Consider the following 20,182-nt stretch of genomic DNA (forward strand, 5'->3'; position numbering starts at 1 on the left):
CTGGTCATCTAAGAACTCACAACAACTCCAGTAAACTAAGACTTATTAATTGAAATTTCTGAGGCATTTGTTTTGAAAAGGCTTTATGTTTATCTCATTTTTCTTTCTCTCCCTTAAAAAAAAAACAAAACAAAACCCATAAGGGATGGAATAGAATGCAAGTTATATGTATCATTCCCTGAGATATCATGGGAATGATATGTATCATTCCCTAATGGCTGAAGTATAAAATGTCAATTATTCATTAAAAATGCATATCTACAATTAGTTTTGAATCCTGCATTTGGGTCTATAAGTGAAAACAGCAAAGCACTAGTAATGGTCGTAACTCTGATCCAAAGATCTGGGAAGTTTCTGATTAGGGCCACAGCACAAAAACTACACCAGAAAGTGCATTGATTTGTTGGGGTTTCACACTTAACACTGAGATCTTAATGACTTTGTTAATTTTAACAACAAAAAAAAAGGAAACAGTGTATGAGGAGAACTCATGGAAAAATATGCTTCTTCCTTGAATTTAGGTAAGGTGTGCTTAGAAAGCGAAGCACTTCAGAAGACATTTTAAGTGATACCTGGATAGGCCTTTTTCAAGCTTCTCCCAGCTTCAGAGAAGGCTTTTCAAGGAATGATGTAAAACTTTGTTTTAATCATTTTACATATTTATATGACAATTTGGATTTTTCAAAGAATGTGATTTTACTAATAAAAATTTAATTTTAGTCCTTTTCAATTAATTTTTCCCACGTCATATTAAAGATATAATAATGTACTTTTTCTATGTATTTGGTGTACAATGAAGGATTTTCTGGGTTTCTTGTTTTTTCAGTTGGTGGGGGTTTGTTTTGTTTTTTTTTTTTTCTGGCAGTGGTAGTATTTGTAAAGCTGACCTGCCTGCTGAGGTAGCTGATGGAGAATTGCATAATTTTTTTAACTACTCTTTGATGAAAGCTATGTAAGTGCAGAAAATATGCCTTTGTATTCTGATGACTGACTGGAACTTGAAGATGGAGCACTCCTGTTTGGCTAAATCTTAGTCTGTGCAGACTACTCCACAAGAAGGTCTAGCACCAAGGTGTTATTTGAGCCAAGAACCGTGCCCACCGTTAGTGGGCCTGCGTGCACGTGCTTAGTTACTGACTGGGGCTTCTTGGGGCAAGGAGAGATTTACTCGGTATTATTTTCATTGGGATGAAACACTTCCTTTATTTGGTATTTGTTTTTACAAAGGACACAGGGTCTAACTGGACTAAAATTACTGGGGTGTGAGGGGAGAAGGTCCTTCTGCTTCTTACTCATTAGAAAGAAGCTTACTTCTCCCTTGTTAATTTAGAAAAGATTTGCTGGTTATTGACTTTGTATAGGAAATCTCAGTGGTTAACTTTGTTTCTGTTAGAAGGAAGGGAAACTTTGGATAGATTTGCAACATACAAAGCTTAAATAAGTTGGCTTCAATTTTCAGCTTGCATCAAACCAAAATAAAAACCAAACAAGCTTGGAAAACTTAGAGCTAAAATGTAAATACATTAAAAAAACATTTACATCACGGTTCTGTAGAGACTAACTTGCAAAACTTTTCTCTCTGTAATGCTCCTATAAACATGATTCTGATACTTATAATAATATAGGTGTTTAGAAGGAAACAGTATTGTTCTCAGAGGATGTCAAGTAGTTTTTAGGTAGATCAAAAATTAAAACCTAGTAAAATAAATTCTGTGTCAATAAGAGAAATGCTATAAGCAGCAAAAGAGAAGTTACATTCTATTTTGAAAACAGTATCTAGAAACCTGGCAGATAAGTATGGAGTTTTCGTCCATGTATTAACAAGCTATACAGGATGATGCAGAGAGGTGGTTGTGTGAGGCACTAATAACACAGGCAGACTTAATGAAGTGAACAGAAACAGTAGTTAACTCTTACAAGAAGAGAAGATACATCTGATTAGGGTACGAAGGTGGTTATCAGCTCTAGATACACCCCCTTCAGAAGCATGATTGAAAATCATGTAAAGAAATTCAGTAGCTTCCTCAAATCGCACCCTGATTAAGAAACAGCTGCACCTAACTGACCTGGTAATTCCTGTCTTTTAAGCTAAATATTTGTGTTTCCCTTCCCAGGTAGATGCCCTGAATGCCTGTTTAACCTTTCCTATTAGTCTTAATAATATGTTTTATTCATGAAAAGAAGGAGTGTCAAAAGATGCTACAGATTTGCAGAGGTAGTCACGCATGTCAACTAAGCTTCATATTCATTTGTGTAGTTTTAGCAGTACCTTGTAACAAATGTTATTTTGATTAATTTATCAGTTGATACATCTGAAATGTATCAACAGCAGCTGAGCGTATCCATTAGAGTAGCTATTACCCTTTCTGTATGACTACCTTCCTTTCAGTACTAAAATTTATATCTCCTGTATGGTATTGCTAGGGAAGAACTTGAAATGCAATAATCTCTAGTAAAAATATTGGGAGTGTACTGGGCACAGTGTAGATCCCACACCAGTCAAAATTAGGACAACCCTTCTAGTTACAAACTGTAGAGGTTCAAAGTTGAAAGCCGGTTGAAAATTAGATGGTGTTAAGCCAAATAATTAAGGTATTCTTACTCATTTGGTACGGACAATTTGTTGGATCCAGTTGAGAGCTAGTGGGATTCCTGGATTTCAAGCAGAGGCTTGAATGCTGCCAGACCCCTTGAAGGCAGAGCCTTTCGCCACAACGTGAGATGTATTGGGTCCTCAAGTGCTACAGGTCTGGTCTAGACTATTACCTAATAGTTCTCAATTATTGTAATCATCATTGTCTTTAATTGAATTAAAGTCTCTGATACGGTAATAAAATAAGACACAGATTATATCCAAGGTACACTAAGCACCATTTTGGTTTCTATTCTCCCTCTGCAATATTTCATAACTACAGACAGGTTAAATTATGAGACCACATCTTACCGTACACTTGATAGTTGCTCTGAGCCAGCATTACTAGAAGGATGTACAGTAAGATCTCTTTTATCAACATGACTGGAGGAGCCTTTGTTCTCTGGGCATGGTAGAGAGAAGAGGTTCTTATGAGTTTAAAATATGCAGTTTAGATGGCCTCTTGCATCCTGTTACAGTTACCCGGGGTCTATGTCTGAGTCGATTCTCTTTTCAGTTCTTCTGTCAAGACAGTGCAGAAAGGGGTGGGGAAGCAATATATCTGTAAAAATCTGATGAGTTACATCGTCACTGTGTGATTGAAATGTGAACTGCTTGATCATTTCATATAATCTCAGAACTCCTCTGCAATTCAAGGCAAAACATCTTTCGCCCTTCTCTGGCTCCCCTTACAGTGTTACAAACACAGCTGCAGGTTGGTTTGTTGTTTTGAAAGATGCTCCTGCAATTAAGGTTTTTATTTTACAACAGCGACATAGCAGAGAGAAGGGATGCACAACAGTGTTTCACACTTGTTCAGGCCTTGCGTATTGCTCTAACTTAAGGTTAACAAATTAAAAAGCTGAAGAAATTAACTATTCACAAGATGGTAGATGTCAGAAATGCATGTCTGAATAGTCTTAATTTGCATTAGATTAATTTACAATAATCTGCACTATAAGAGATGATTGCTTCTACTATTTAGTCTTAGCATCCTCATAACATAAGGGCAAGTAATTTGGGTTTGGATTTTTGTGGGGTCTTTTTCAGTATGTCCTCAACACCTTTTTCCCCTAAATATTTCTAAAAGGCTGAACCGTTTAGCTGAACATTCCCAAAAAATTCCATCATAGCAGAGTTTCTTCCTAAAGTTAGAGCTGAACTAAGGCTGAACAGGAACTTTATATATAGCAATTATCACTTCTGCTTATAATGCAAATACAGCAACCAAGAAATCAATGCAGTTATGAAATATTATGTTAAAATTGGGAGGTTTAGACTTGACATTAGGAAATATGAAATATACCAAGAGGGTGATCAAACACTGGCACAGGCTTCCTAGAGGAGTGATTGATGCCCCAAGTCTGTCAGTGTCTAAGAGGTATTTGGACAATGCCCTTAATAACATGCTTTAACTTGTGGTCAGGCAGTTGGACTAGATGTGCCTTCCAACTGAACTATTCTATTCTAAATATTTCAAGCTTTTTAGACAAAATATATGCATACTATGCTCTAACAAAAATCTAAATTATCAAGATTTTTTCAAAGTAATATATTGGAGGAAATAATTGAACAGCTTTCCAAAATTTTGTGTTTGAAAGTGTCCAGCTAAGTACGTGACGATCAGGAGAATCATACTGATGTTTGAGAAACCGAAATAGCCTTACAAAAATTACAATGCAGCTTAAATGGAAAATATTTTTGAAAGAAAACTCCTTGAGTATAACTGCACATGCAGCATGCTCCCACAGGAGACAAAATACCAGTACTACAGACTGCATTTCTGTGTAGCGAAGACATCTAGTGGCTGAATCCATAGCTAGCTTAGACAGTAAAATTGGTCATTAAGGGGCGTGTTTCCTGGCAGTGTAATTTTTGCTTGTGTTAATATTGAGTTATCCAAAGTTTATGCCAGGAATGTAATATTAGTAGTTGGTACTTAATCTCTGTATTCATATTAGAAGAGCTGTTTTGGGCTGAGTTGGGCTGAGTCCTCTGCTGCTGTCTGAAGCTTTTTAATAAGACAAGGTTTTGTCTGTTCTTTACAGTGTTTTGAGATTGGCTTTCTAGGTGGATAATTCCTTGTTGGCAACTTTGTGGAATTATTCTGAACTGTAAGACAGGTACTGTTTGTTGTACATTAGCCTTTCAGGAGAGGTGAGGTGTGTCAGAGTGACAGGAAGGAGCATTTGTTTCCTGTGTCTCATACTGTATGTGGCTTGAGGATTCATTACTTGCTATTTTCAATAGTAAATATCTTCTACACTTATCTATGTTTTTGGAGTCCTTTTCTTAAAAAGGCTTTGGCAAATGTGACTTCTACTATCACTGCTGACACTCCATTATTTCCTTTATCTCCTTTCTGCTTAAGAGTAGGGTTGTGGGGTTATTTTGGTGGGGTTTTTTTTGGTTTTTTTTTTTTGAGAATCTGCCGGAAGAGGGCAAAGAATCTGAATTTTTCATGTTTTCTTTTTAAGACTCTATTACCTCCTTGAGACATCCCTGGGAGCTTTTTTATTTTTTGTGATATTATTGAGTGAAAAATGAGATCTTTTATATCTCCAAATGGCAAATTATATCCTGATTTTTGATAAATGAATTTGTGACACTAAAATATTCTAGTTTTACTTTGAAAGCATGTTTCAAAGAATAGTAACTACTTAGTAAATATAAAACAACTATTTACCAAAGAAAGGAACGAGACTCCTAATCTAAAACTGCATAAGTAGGAGAGGAAGGAGCATATGCATTTCATTCAAGAGATATCATTTGAAGGTGGCAAAGATTCACTAGATGGCACTGATTTCCACTATCGGCAGTAACTCAGTAACTTCTCTGCTATATGCAAATCAGACCTCAGCTGAATCCTAACAGATACAAAGTATTTAAAGAACTAAGAGAATTCAGCACAATTCAAGTGCAATGATTACCACAGTTTTGTGTGCATTGGATACTATTTTCAGGAAGAGGCTCAATAAATACGGAGTAAAATTCAGATAGTCTTAAACACCAGAGGATTGCTATTAATAGAAACTTTCTTTACTTGATTCAGTCCACTTTGCCATGTCTGCTGCTGCTTCACTAAATGCAAGTGGAAAAAAAACCAACCCAAACCTATGTAATGTTCCTTCTGTTCCACCTCAGTTTTTCTTCTAAGACAAGGTTGTGTTTTCGGGTCACATTTTCCGTTTGCAGGTGGTTAGGCAATGGCCTCCAACCACATAGAGGGATATGGCATTTAGATAGTGGGCTCCTGTAAGTTTGCTGAAAATTGCCTTCATTACGCTACATGAAGAAGCTTTAGTATCTTCAAGAAACAACAATAAATGAGTCTCCCACTCAGTTCCTTGCCTGTCACTAGTGATCACACAGCTTGCAGTAGTATGTGCCGCTGCATGAGCTATGGCTGGCCCCTGCAGCCTGGTCTTGTGTCTTACTGCTGTAGCTCCCTGATAAAGGAGGGATCAGTTTCTCAAGTTCTAGGCAAGTTCTGTTCTTTTTCCACAATATGAGATTCTCTGCATCTCCACGCTTTTTCTTAAGCAATTTCAATTTAATGAAACGAGCTAAGCTTTGTTAAATCAACAAACACATCTTGCACCACGTTCTAAAGTGCAGATTGAGCATGGGCCTGGACGCTCTCACAAGGAGTGTCGGTTCATTCATAGAGTTGGTTAAGAATCTACTCAGGGTTTTGCTGTGTATAAAATACGTCACTAAGTGTAAGCACGAGTAGTCTAGTTACTGGATTCATCTTACAGTAACGACAGCCTTCAGAAATAAGGGGAGGGAGGAAGCAATTTAAAGCTAATTACGAAAGAATTAAGGTAAGGCGGTTTCATTTACTGCAGTGAAATCCAATACTGAATTTGGGAGCTATTATGCACACTGAAGGACAGATTGAAAAAAAAAAACCACTTAAGGCAAACCAATATACAAAAACTCCCTAAGAACCTCTAAAGCTCCTACTTATTTTTCTTCCAGCTTTGAACAGAACTGCTGAATGATACCCTCACTCCACTGCATTGCTGTAAGCTACTCTGTCGGTCAGGAGAAAAGGGAAGACCGCCTTATTTTCCTCGGGTACACAATAGTTCTTACTGAACAGAGGGATAAGATAGGAGGAAAAAGTAAAAGCATCCACAGAAAGACAGTAGAAATTTCCTAATGAAACAATAATAATATTTTAGTGTAATAATGTGTAATAATAATTTTAGTGTGCTATAGTAATATTTTAGTGTGTTCACAGAGCACATATTATATGAGAGTACTGGTCACTTCACTGCTCTTAAGTAGTCCTCTGCTTTTACTTCCCCTTCCTGTGCACTACTAGACAGGAGAAAACACACAGAGCTAAGCACTTACACGTATCTAAAACATGAATAAATTTAAATTGCTTGTTCTTGTCTGTCTCAGCTGGACACGGGCTGTGCACACCACCTGAAACCAGTAATCTTCCTCGTGTTCTCCCCCAGATCTAGCAGAAACCTTCTAGCAAATTAGATGTTCTTTTGCAAGACTATATCTTCAAGTGTTTCTGGCTTCAGAAACATAAAGTGAGCATGGGGTTGAAACGCTTGAAAGCTAAACTCAAAGGGACTGAAATAGCTATTCAGCAATTGTTTATAATTTCTATTTTAGACTTAGTTTTCTATTTTATAGAATAGAACTGTATTAAGTGTATTTAATATATAACATTTAGCTTCAGGGACAAACTCAAGCCTGAGTGACAGATGCAGTAGCTCTCTATATTATATCTCAGAGCATGCACCTTCTGACTTACTTGAGATGTGCTATCTGCTTTGGAACATGAAAGAGGTGGCCTCTACCACTAGAAGACAAATTCTAAGCCTCTTGTAGAAACAGAGAAGTGGTGGGATGGGGAAAAAAAAAAAATTCTTACCTGACTTAAGCAGAACTGCCACAGACTGTCTATCCTCCAGTCTCTGCTGTCCAGCCTATGTAAATGACAAATTTCAAACCTAATTATCAGTATAAACGTGGCCTAAAAGCAGTTATGTATACTTCATTCTACCGCATCTTGGATGTGGGTTAAACAGCATGATTCACTTAGGAAAGTAAAATGTCATTCTAAGAATTTAGCATGGCCTAATTACTAAACTTTAAATACATATTTCACCTGATCCTGCATCGGCTTCCACACAAATCCTTACTGATATATTGACTTTGCAAGTACACATACGCTGTTTCAAAGAGGAATTGTCCACACAAGAAAACTTTAGAAAGGGTATGTTTATTTCTATTCTGCTTTTCTATTTGGTATAAAGGCAACAAAAAGCAACTTGACCTTAATGTGCTGTGACCTGAAAATGAGAACGTAATGATTAATAAACTCCTGAGTCAAGACGTTGCACGAGTTTAATACTGATCTATCATGAAAGGTCAAACCAGATAAGAATTCAGGAAAAGGAACAGTCAAACCTACACTTGATAATTTTGATGGGCTGATGTTATTTGCTCAATTTTCATGAAGTCCCTAAGGGAGACAGAGAGCAAACCGTGACCTTTTTGCAGACCGTTTGGAAAGACCTGACTCTTCCACATTGTAGAAGTCCTTCCCGAAAAGACCAGAAGCATTAGGCAGCTGCAAGATCCTACACCTACAAATCATTCACTGCAGCGTCAAAATGCGTAACAATTATTTCACTTGGTGTTCGCTTGCAACAGAAGGCATAATTAGGGAATTTCTGTCACCATGTAGAAAGTCACCTACTTGACAGGAAACAGGGGTTTCGTGTAACCAGTCCTGAAACAGACTTTAGTGTGATTGTACTGATACATCAGCAAACTGCTTCAACATATAGTTTGATATTACCTCAAGCTAGAACAACAGCATGTACATTCTTCAATTTTTCCTGTTGCCACCCATTTCTGCTCTCTCACACTACCATTATATGTGAACTACCATGTGCTCTTTATCCGCTTTCTTGGCAAAATAAGAGATCATGCATAAATTCTATGAAAAAGGAATTCCTTTATTTTTTTAAAAAGGATGATTTTTCCATTACCAAGTGAAAACTTTACAAAGTAAAGTATTTACCTTCCAATAATATTTTAATATAAAAACTTAAATCACTTACTCTGGTCTTACTGTTCTAACAGGAAGTCTTGTGGCACTGCAGGACCCAGGTGTTTTCAGCCTCACTCTAGTATCTAAGCACAAGTCCCTCACTTATTTAAATAAAACCATTTCTATGGCCACTTGCCATCAGCAAAACATCCTTACCACCAAACCAACAATAAAGCGTCTTTGCTAGCCCAAAAGAGACTAAACTCTAACAGCATTATTACAATGAGAAGCTTTGTTAAAAAAAATTTATTTTGAAAGTTAGACACAACCTTAAAATTGTACAAAGACAACAAGCACTTAAATTACACAAAGAATTAGCAGTGAGTACAATGTGAACACAATGACAGTGAGTCTTGCCTCTCTTTATATGGAAATATAAATAGAGATTATCCTTGCCAAACTTCCAGCTCCACCCCCCCCCCCGGCTTTTTTTTTTTTTTCCCCTTTTCCTTCCTGAAAACCAGCTCATTATGCTGCAAAACCTAGCAGGGAGCATTTCACTGTTCAGTTCAACAGAGTTGCTAAAAGGGGCCCTGGCTAAAAATAGTCCTTCTATGATGAGAATATCCCATACTTTGCAGAACCAACTTTCCCTCTCAATTGAAAAACAGCTTTCCCTTTCATTATGGCAAAAGTTTCACCTCCTCTAGGGACCTGCCAAATTACAGGCTTCAAAATGCTTAAAAATATTAGAACTTGCTCACATTTTTTTTCAAGAACATGCAAGCTGAAACTAACATGGTGCATACATGTAAGTAGTCACAAAACAGAGAATGTTCCCGTTTGTATTTTACTCTTTGAAAGTGTTGTTCCAAGAAAAGCACTTTGGAGTAATTTTAGCTGTGAGTTGGCTAAACTAATATAATTATATGGTCAAAGAAGAAATATTTCTTCTTTTTCTTTTTTTTTTTTCATATTACATGTAGAGCTTCAAATATATTAATAGAACCACCTGGCAAAAAGTATCCCTTATAGTTTGTCCCTACATATGTATGTAAAATTAAATGTAGACATTGCTACCACCCTCCCTTTACTTCTGAGAGTATTCTTTACAGGAAATAAATGGAAAAATAATGCAGTGTTCTTGCAGAAAGAAAGGAAAACCCCACAGAGACCGTTAAACAACTTAACCACAGCCTCTGCTCTAGGAATTAGTTATTACTTAGGCTTAGATATACCAGAAAACTTCTGCTGTAAATCTTCCCTAAGATCAAGAGCAATTAAACCAAGGATATGCTTTATCCAACTATAGGCACGCTGGCAAAATTATGCTCTGAACTTGAGTGTTCGCAGGACTCTGTTCCAAGACTGAGTGGAATCATTTTTACTTTTAAGGAAAATAAGCGTAACAGTCTTGTTGATGATCTAGCCAAGGTTCATGAATATAAGCTTACTTATTATTCTTGTAGATTACCTGAAAGTGCTTTATTTTTCATTGTTTTACTCCATTATGAATGTTTGTTCCAACAGATCATTATCTTGATTTTCAAAAAGCTTGAAAAATCTTGTGACTTTCCTTTACAAAAATATCATACTACTAAGACACCAGTGTCCTGCAAACTGCTGTGCATTGGAATTAAGTCAGTTCCCTTCAAAATCCTGATGACAAATTTTTGCTTCCAAATTGTTATGAGTTGGTAGCCTATGGCTACACTGATAAGGCTTCTCACCAGGCTTGTATCCTTTACAGTAATTCTGCATAAAAAATAAACTAGTAGTAGAACAATTACTGAAAATGCTTACAGAATTGTATTAATTCTGTAAATTGAGGCTCTCTACACAGACTGCTTTATAAGCAGAGTAAGCTTTTGAGAAATTAAGTGTTCTAATACTGCTTTGCCTTATTGAAAATTACTAGCTTTCTTTTTTTTTAACAAAAGCTGTTAATGTTGCTAACTTTTGTTTTTATGTAAAACTGTCTAAGTGAAAACAACTTGATTTTTTCTTTCAGTTGTCAAGAGCCTATTTAATGTTACCATTAAGCTTTACAAAATGTCTACCGGTTTTCCAATCAAGGCAAAAACATTCAGCATTGAATCCTATATAAAATGGTTATGGGATGCAGCCTGTGAAATCCCATGTTAGCAAGAACTGAGCTAACTAGCCCAAATTCATACTTTTTTTTATCATACCATCTTCCCTAGATGGTTTGGTTTAATGGCAGTCTGTTTTCTCAATACTCCATTGTTCTCTGTTTGCTTCAATTCTAAGACAGCATTCATAAGGTAAAAAAAAAAAACCTAAAAAATTAAAGCAAGGATGTTGTTTCACTGTCATGAAACAGCAACTGTAAAAAAAACACTTTCAATTATTGTCAGGGCAGAAAAGGCTATTGGCAGTGTACCTTTCACTTGGCTTAAGAAGATTTATAAAACAGTTCTAGCCCAAGGCAGTTCATGATCTTAAGCTAAACTCAAGCTTGTGCCATAGCAAATGATATTTTGGAAGGCGTATTTTGATATCTAGGATTAGAGAAAAAAAATTACTACTGTTATTTCCGTCTGAAGCTTAAAACCAGCAAGCAATATTATTGACAGGATTGCGATGACTGCATGGAGTCCCGCTAGCTTCAACAGGGACCAAAGGTGCGGCAGTGTACTGAGCAGCCGTGTACTGGTACACATGGATAGGCAGCCTTCTGCTTTTCCGTTTGGACCGTTTATTCAAACAGGTCTCATAGCAGAAGGCTACACGACATGGTTATAATGTAACACAAGTGCATGTCAGTAGAAGCTAATTGCACAATAAACCGGTTGTTACTAAGTATGTAAGTCTCTCTCAATCCAGCAAAAGAGACTGCTCTAAAATAGCTAGGGAAATAACTAGAGAAACAAAATAAACAGGGTATTTTGTCTCTTTCTAGTATTGCTGTAAATATGTAGAATAAAAGAAATATTGAGAAACAGATACTGTGAAACACTGGGGAAAGGAAGCTGGACAGAACAACTAGCTCCACTTGAGGGAGTTAAAACATGCTTACACCATGGTATCCACTGAGTGGAGCATTCCTGTGCTGCTGGAAGATGCTTGGCACCTCCCTGAACCCAGAGCATATCAAGGAAATTTAGAACAGGCAGAAGTTGGACATAGTCCAGCACTTTGCACAATGCTCCCTCATTCAATTTAAAAACTTTATAGTCCACTACAGTCCACTTGCACTGAGTGGACTATTTGGCATAGTAACTTGGAATAGCTCAGTAACAGTTCACTAGATTTCAGAGAAGGTAACATTATTGAAATTCTTCAATTTCCCATTTTACTTTTTGCCAGTCCAATAGATACAGCCTTGGCACAGAGGAAGAAATACAGCTCAGGTCCATAATTCCAGTATAGCTTCAAAGTATACATGCTTTCCAAATTCCGCTTACAGATATTGAATAGCCTTTGCAGTAACTATTTTGAAAACTATTTAAATCACTTTACCTCCTTTGATTAAAAGGCTGAGGACAAGGCCAGAGACGTAGAGGACCTTCAGGGAAATACGGAGGAGCCTCTTCTCCCATGCACTGCAAAAAAAGCTTTCTCAACTGCACAATGCACTGCCTCCTACTTCGCCAATTTAGATTTAGCATCCTTTGTCCTGCTAGTAAGAAAAAGGCATTAATCCTCTCTACTAGGATCTTGGTCCAGTAGAAGGTTCACTTGCCAGCAGCTGCACTGCAAGCCACACTCAGTTACTGGCTTGTCTAGTCAACTTTCAAAGATTGGCACTGAAACTGAAGGGGACATGTTAAACTGAGCAACGAAACAGCGATTTTTAAAAAGCGGGCACGTTAAACCTGCAGGACTCCTAGCTTTATGAGAACAGTGGAGTTCAGAGGTCAATACAGGAGATCGGCTATTTCAGCTAGATAATGAATGCACTGACAGTTGCACCAAAGAGGATAAGAGAGTATTCTAGAAGGAAAATGTTTCCCATTTTAGAACATAAACCAAACTTGAACAGGAATTTGGAATAATCCTCCCCCAACCGAGCAGTTATATTTTAACTAACCATTCTACAGCTTCTTGCATTTCAAACGTGCAGCACTTCTTGGTCACTCATGGACAGGATACTGGACAAAGCAATCCACTGACATGATTAACAATCCCAAATGTGTCTTCTTCCTCGTATATTTAGATGCACAGTTTAGGTAAGTGAGGTCCTCCATCCAAGTGCCTTTTTCTTAGCGTCAGTTACTGCTGGACTGAACACAGACAAGGTGTATGCCAGGTATGTTCCCTACATTCATCATGAGTCCTACATCAGTGTAGCTCTGAAGTCTACAGCAGGGTCAACAACAGTCTGTGGCATACTGTTAAGTTCACAAATAGATTGTCATTTCTACAATAGTACAAAATAGCTTGTAAAACCAATATGTAACACTGTATATATGCATGAATATAAAAATAAACCACACCATCAATATGTAAAACTTCACAAGGATGATGAAAATAGCGTTCTTCTCAACGGTCTTCAGTATTGATGAGTTGGTTCTCATTGTCATACCCATCAGGCAGGTATGCTTTCCTTAGCTGGTCTGACTTAGGTATCGAACTGCCATTCTTGACGTAGCGGGACAGGAAGGCTCGCACAGACGGATGATCAGCCTTCTCAAGCGGAATATTAGCTTCCAGGCACATTTTCACAAAGTCCTGGATGACACTGGTTTTCTCTGTCTGGGCAGTACTGTTGCACTGAAGGGAGGCAGTCAGAGTCCTTTGCTTCTTCCTGACATTCTGTTCTTCAAACTCTGCCTTTCGCTTTGTGTGTGTTTTAGACTTGAGGTGGTCATTGATCGCAGACTTGCGAACGTGATTCAGAACCACATTGCAGGAAGTACAGAAGAGTTTTCCTCCATCTTCATGCAGCTCACTGCCGAACTCAGTTACACGATCCTGAGGAGTTACATACAAGGCAGTCTTTGAGCGGTTACGTGATGGAGCAGACTTCACTCCAAATCGTTCCATTGTTGCCTTCAATAAACTTCCCTTGAAAGCTGAAAAAAAAAATTACTGTTAAAGTGTGCTAATGATTTCAGCCAAATAGTTATGACTGCAGTTGATTCAATATCCAATATAGTGCTTATTGACATCTAAAAGATAATTATATTTAAGATACATGTGTGAAACTATTATTGAAAGGTTCTTCACCTTGAAGTCTAAAGAACTTAGGAGACTGAGGTTCCTCATGGCTCAGAGTAAAATACTTTTTTGTTTCTACAACTACAAAGCTCTACAGGACCCTCAAAACTCAATCTGTTTGTCACTGAAAGTCAAATAGAAAGGGGTTTTGCTTTTACTTGAAGAGCTTTTATCCTTTACTCTTTAGGGTAAAGAGTGCTTTCGTCTTAGTATTTTCAACGTATTTGACAGTTTTTTTAGTTATGTTGGGTCAGTATTTTTCTGTTTACTTCCTGAAAATGTGTATTACTTCTGTTAGCAGAAACTTAGTTGTCCAAATATCAGGCAAGAAGGGCATTACTGTCATTAAGAGCCAGTAAAAAAAACCTCAACCAACCAACCAACCAACAACAACAACAAAAACCAAAACAAAACCAAACTTGAACTTTGTCAGCACTCATTTGGGAATACCCCTCACTTTTGCCCTAGCTGAAACCACGACTATTAGATAGAACCTTAACTCAGAGTCAAAAGCAAATCAGCAAATAATTTTGTCATTGCAACTAGAGACTCACAAAACAGCCTAATGTGAACAGAAAACTGCATACATTTCCATGCAAACTAAGAACCTGCATTTTCAAAGATGACAGCTTCTCTGAGGATGGTAATTGGTAACTAAGAAAGCTGGACACTTTCTCACATCACTCTAAATCACACTATGTTACCAAAGCAGGCAATAACCTAGTCAAGTGTACTAAAATCACACAGGAGCCATTTCTTTTTCTGTTGTTGAGAAATAGAATGGCTGGTGCAAATCTCAATCAAGATAATTTAAGTTCTTTTCAAAGCAAAGAAACAGCTCTGTTCAGGTTTGAGGTCTTCTGAGCAAAATGATCATTCATTACACCAGCTATGCATTTCTTTATTAAAAAGGGGGCAACAAATGTTTATTAAAAATACATTTTGGCAAATACTTTGAGGAAATGTATTAGGTTGCCTGGGCATTTACTTATGAGTATCAACAGTTTTGAAGAATTTTGTATTACCTGAGCTCACAAGGCAGACTGAGAGATCAGAATACCTCTAGACGTATTATTCTCTGTACTTACTTTGTTATGCATACAGAGTTTGCTGTTGCAGCATTTTAAAAGATCTGCCTTTAAAAAATCAGAATTTCCAAACTAAATATAAGTAAAGCTTGTCCAGCTCTAAGGACTGAATGGACTTTCTGCTGTCCAGAACGTGTTTTGCTTGCTCTGCAAACAAAGTAAAGGAACAGAGAATTCAGTCTTCAAAGCGGTCTTTTTTTTTTTTTTTCTTAAAATATTGCTACACTGAGAGATTACAACCTTTTGGAAAAAGGAAACAAGGAGACAAGGATCCTAATTTCCTAGTTAATTTTTTGCACTGTCTGCTACTTTCCAGAACTGTAAGTCACGACTGATACTGCACAACACTACAGACTCAGACAGACAACCTTTTTTCATTCTTTGTGTTGCTTTATGCAATTTATTCCTATGAGTTTCCTAAGTAACTGTTTATTGAAATCAAGTGGAAAACAAGTCTTAACCTAACATAAACTTGTTGCTTAGGCTTCTGAAGTGTCAAAACCAATCCCCTACCAAACTAGGTGTTTGCACTTATGCTGTACCAAAATCTGTAGGAATTCTGCGAGCAGTACAACTACTGAAACACGGGATGTTTGGTGGGGTTGGTTTGTCTCAAGTTTTGGCACGGATTCTCAGACGCCCACAACTACAACGCCTGAACTACCTCTGGGCTCCCAAACGCAGGGGAACGTGCGGGTGCAGAGAAAGTGTCCAGGACAGGCCCCCGATCTACCCTCTGTCACACTCTCACACGGGGCAAGCCTTTCCGAAGGGGTGGGAGCCCTGGGGAGGGCGGATGAGGACGCCTTGGCTAAAAACTGTCACCGGAGATGCAGACACTGCGAGCGTGCGGGACCTCCCGGCCGGCCCGCGGGGTATTGCGGGCGAGGAGGGAAAACACGTCCGGATTTCCAGCCGCCAAACAAGTTTCGCTGTTCCCCTCGCTGCGACTGGAAGCCAGAACTCGATACGTTTATTCCCTGGGGTTCGGTCACCGGAATGACGGCGCCATTTAACCCGTGAGGGCCCCTGTGGAACGGCGTGGTCCGCTCTCCGCCGCCCTCCCCACTCCTCTCCCTCCCCCGTCCCGGGGGGCTGAGGGAACGGCCCGGCCGGGCCCGGTCGCACCCCAGGCCTCGCCCCCCGCCCGCGGCGGCGGCAGACGGCAGACAGGTGCGGCCCCTCCCGCCCCGGGCCCGCCCCCGCCCCGCCCGGCACAGCGGCTGTTGCCAAGGCAGAGCACGGCGGCTCCAGCCCCCCTCCTCCCCTAGCCCACCGGGCTCGGGACCCCGCAGGTGGCGGAGTGCGGCCCCTGTCCAGGGCCCTGTCCAGGCAGCGCCGCCCGTCGCGCCGCGCCGCGACCCGCCGGCCCGGCCCCGCCCGCCCCCTGCCGGGCGCCGTTACCCGCTGCGGCCGCGCAGCCTCCCCGCGCCCCGCCACCGCCGCTTACTCCGCGCCGCCGCTGAGCCCCGCGCCGCGGGCCGGGCCGGACGCGCCCCGCCGCCGCCGCCGCGCAGCCAGCGCCGCGCCGCAGCCAGACGGACGTACCCACCCTGGCGGCCGCGGTAGGCGGGACCTAGCAACCCGCCTGGCAACCGCCGCGCCCGCCCGCAGCCCGCCTCTAGCCCGCCGCCACAGAGCTGCCGAGGAGGAGAAACCCCGCGGTGATTGGTTCCCCCTGGCCCGGGAGCGCGGAGATGGACGGCGCTTTTGCCCAGTTAGAAGCGGGGGGCGGGTGTAAGCACGGTGATGGAGGCGTGCTCAGGCCAGTCAGAGTGCGCGAGGAGGACGGTGGCATCTAGCCGACGGGGGCTCCTGCCAGTGGTCGGCCGCAGGCTGCGGAGGGAGGTGTAAGAGACGGGATGAGCAGCCAATGGCAAGGAGGGGATAAAGTAACGAGGAGACTTTTTCTCCAATCGAAGGACGCTTCGGCGGGGCCGGGTGGAAGGGAGGAGCCAGAGGTCAGAGGTCATCGGCGAGTTCTGTCGTCGGTGGCCGTTGATCGGCACGGCGGCTGGCCCAATAGGAGCGCGGCGGGTGGGCGTGGCCGGACGTGAGGCGCCGGTGGAGGGGGTGGCCCCTTCCGGCGGGGCGGGGCGGGGGCAGGGGGGTGCTCGGTACGCGCAGGGCGGCCGGAGCAGCATGGCGGAAGACGAGAGCGACCAGGAGTCGGAGCGGCTCAGCGAAGAGCTGGAGGCGCTGGTGACGCCGGGCCCCGCCGCCGGCCCGCCGGCTCGCCTCCACAGCCAGTATTACTGCCGCCGCTTCTGCCAGGTGAGCGCCGCCCCGCCTCCCCGGCCCGCGGCTCGCCCCTCCCCCCCGCAGGCGGGGGTGGGGCGCGGCGGGGCGCGGGGTCCCCTCCGACCCCTGGAGGTGGCGGCGGCGGCGGGAGGAAGAGGAGACGCCACGGGGCCAGGGCCCCCTCAGCCCTGCGCGGGTCGGGCCGCTCCCCGGGGGTCAGTGCCGGGGCAGGGCTGGGGGGCGGGGGGGTGGTGGGCGAGAGGGCCCCGCTCGCTCCGCTCCGCTCCCAGGTCTTGAGGCGGCGAAGGAGGAACGGAGGCAGCGCCTGTCCCGCCGCGGGGGGCGGCCGGGGTGCTGCCGCTGAGCGCCCCTGGCCCGGCGGGAGGGCGGCGGCCGAGGCGGGTGCGGGGGGCCGCGCTGGGGCCGGGGCCGGGACCGGGACCGGGAACGGCGGGGAGGTTTGCGTGGGGGAGGGGAGAGACGGCGCCTCCCGGCGGGGAAGAGCCGGGGTCGTCGGGGCCCCGCCGCGGCTGGGGAGCCCCTGCCGCCTCTGGGCCTAACGAGCTGGGACGCGTGTGGCGGTGGTGGTGCAGCGCGCAGAACAATTCCGGGTGGCTCTGCCTGGGCTGGGGAGTTGGGCGGGTGGCGGAGAGAGGGAGGGAGGGAAGAAGGGCCTCGGAAACAGTTCCCATGACGGTGGCTAAATTAGACCTAGGTATTCTCTTTTTTTTTTTTTTTTTTTTCCTTTTGGAAAGCAGCGTTTCTTCATGCAGGCTCGGGATTCGTGTGGTCTTTACAACTCCTTTATGCGTGCCTTGCAAAGTAACAAGCAACAACAGGTTGCTTTTCCTAGTTGCTTTCATCAGCAGGTGTTGATAAAGCGTTACTTATGTATGCTGGGTAAATTTCAGCCACACTACTTGCTCTTTACAGAAACGCAGTTTAGAGGTTTATTGCATGGAATTACTTTGTATCATCAACTTCTTGGCTCCTTACCTTGCCACTGCAGTTGTTTTCTTTCATTTAAGTAAATGTGTTTCTCTGTTCTTATTTTGTTCTTTCTGTTTTAACACTCAATGAAATACCTATTTGAAATATTATTTATTGTAATATGTGTTTAAGATCATCTTGTGTAGCACGCTGCTCACTAAGTCCACAGACTGCTTTTTTTTGTTTTATCGATCCTTTTATATTTGCTTCTGTTTAGTGATTTCTCTAAACTTAGTATGTGTGGAAAAAAAAATGCGAAGCCAGTAAAAGGAGAAGTGAATGTTTTTTGGAAGCGTGACATAAACTACAATCGTAAGAAATCGCAACCATATATGATCAAGTTGGCAGGTTAGAAAGGCATTTGCTGAACACTGAGAGTTCTTTCTTAAATTTTTCTGGGCACGCTTACTATGTGTTGAATTCGTTGTGTTCAGGAGGAAGTTCGGGCAGGGTGATAACTTCGTATGCTGATGCTAATCCCATTTCCCAGACAAAGCTAGGAGTTAGCAGGGAACAGAAGAGGGCAAGACTAGGGAAGGAATTTTGCTGTAAAATAGTTGTGTCACAGTTATTGCTGGTACAGGATCTAAATCATTTGACCTTGACTTCTGCGGTTTCTTTTGTGTGGAAAGATTGCCAGCCCCTCTACCCTACTTTGTTTTGCGTCAAGTTTGTGAACTCTCCACATGGGCAGCCAATGCTCAGAGTATATAAAGGGGTCTGTTTCTTTTCTCTTGAATTTTCAATGTAACAATGCATAATTTAACTAATCCTGATAAAATTGGGTTAATATATTAACACTTTGCCTCCAGGGATTTTTTATTTGTTTGTTTAAATTTGGCCTGGTGTGATGAGCAGTTATGTGCTCACTCAACATATAATCTTCCATGTTTTATTTAAGCATGTTTTTAGTAATGGATTCTTCTGCTGATTTAACTGTATGAATACAAGATCTTAACTGGTGTAGTGTACTGGTATGAAAAGCTAGTAGCTGTGTGACATTTGTAGTCTGACAACAGATGAAGCTGTGCATATGCCACATAAGCTCATTTACCCTCATGAGATTGACAGTGGTGTAATTGTACTGGTCTGTATATACCTGTACATACAGAGGGCCATGCCCTCAGCCTGTTTAATAAGTGACGATATATTTCTTCTTCAGAAAGTATCATGAAATTTAGGTCAGCTCTTTCTCATAACATTTGTTATAAAACAAAACTTCTCGCTTAAATACCATGTCACTTTATTAGATGTAGCTTCTTTCCCCCTGCCCCCAAGTATGTCTTTTTTAGTGCAGTTTTTCCCCTTGGCTCTAGTTTTAGTCAAAGCCTGTTGCTTTGTACTTCTCTACCCAGATCTTCTGAAGGTCATATTTGGCTACTGTGCAGATCAAGCCTCTCCACCTCGTTCCACTCTACACTGATAACACAATTTTACTTGCCTTAATGGTTATTTGGCACTTGGAAGTGTCCTAGTTTACCTCCTATGTTCCTGTTTTTGTGTTGGAAGTTGAACAGCAGTTGTAGAAATAGTTGCCTAGCTATAATAACATGAGTTTGAACTCTGCAAAAGAAACATTTCTATTTTTCAGAATAACAAGCTATTAAAATATTTGTCTGTGCTTCAATCATAGTGATAAAACTTAGTGTCAGCTGAAAAGAATATTGTTGAGATTGCTTATAGTTATACTTTGTGAAGTATGTGCACATCCATGTCTCTCAGTAAGAGCTACAGGAAAAATGAAGCAGGATGTAAAGCCTTTTCAGTCTGTAGAGCCGTTTTCTGTAGTCAGAAGCGAAGACGTCTTGACTGATCTTAAAGAGTAAGAGGGTGGCTGAGAACTTGAAAAGCATTGACATGCATGTCTTTCATCCTTGAAATATGTTAGAAGGGTAAAATACTGCTGTAAACAGCCAAGTTCAGTACTTTTGAGGCCTGGAGTACTGCAGCTGAACTTCACTCTCAGATAGCAGATTAAGTAACAGTTGTAAAAGGTGACTGGATTATCATAGCATT

The 20,182-nt window shown here is 41.6% G+C and overlaps 2 protein-coding genes across 20 annotated transcripts in view; one reads left to right on the forward strand and one right to left on the reverse strand.

The window, feature by feature from the left end:
* CGGBP1 (CGG triplet repeat binding protein 1) overlaps nucleotides 1-16,555 on the reverse strand; it is a 71,206-nt gene extending 54,651 nt beyond the window's left edge. For 10 of the 18 annotated variants that reach the window (XR_015260640.1, XR_015260618.1, XR_015260638.1 and 7 more), the window contains exons 1-3: nucleotides 16,340-16,414; nucleotides 12,147-13,702; nucleotides 7,536-7,590 (exon numbers count right to left, since the gene is read on the reverse strand). Coding sequence is in view for 3 of the 18 variants with exons in the window: in XM_086762935.1 (XP_086619061.1) it covers nucleotides 13,170-13,673 (504 nt within the window). In the remaining 15 variants the exon portion in view is untranslated. Of the gene's footprint in view, nucleotides 1-7,535; nucleotides 7,591-8,607; nucleotides 13,703-16,339; nucleotides 16,463-16,483 lie in introns of those variants that run through there. The other 8 variants (XR_015260645.1, XR_015260644.1, XR_015260643.1 and 5 more) reach the window with 5 other exon arrangements.
* A 514-nt stretch (nucleotides 16,556-17,069) lies between these two features.
* The window catches only part of ZNF654 (zinc finger protein 654), a 42,020-nt gene continuing 38,907 nt past the window's right edge, over nucleotides 17,070-20,182 (forward strand). For both annotated transcript variants that reach the window (XM_086763004.1, XM_086763013.1), the window contains exon 1: nucleotides 17,070-17,209. In XM_086763004.1, coding sequence (XP_086619130.1) covers nucleotides 17,078-17,209 — 132 coding nt within the window. In that variant the 5' untranslated portion in view covers nucleotides 17,070-17,077. The remainder of the gene's footprint in view (nucleotides 17,210-20,182) is intronic.

Source organism: Chlamydotis macqueenii, chromosome 1 (genome assembly GCF_036417535.1).
Source record: "Chlamydotis macqueenii isolate bChlMac1 chromosome 1, bChlMac1.mat, whole genome shotgun sequence".
In the NCBI taxonomy this organism is placed as follows: domain Eukaryota; kingdom Metazoa; phylum Chordata; class Aves; order Otidiformes; family Otididae; genus Chlamydotis; species Chlamydotis macqueenii.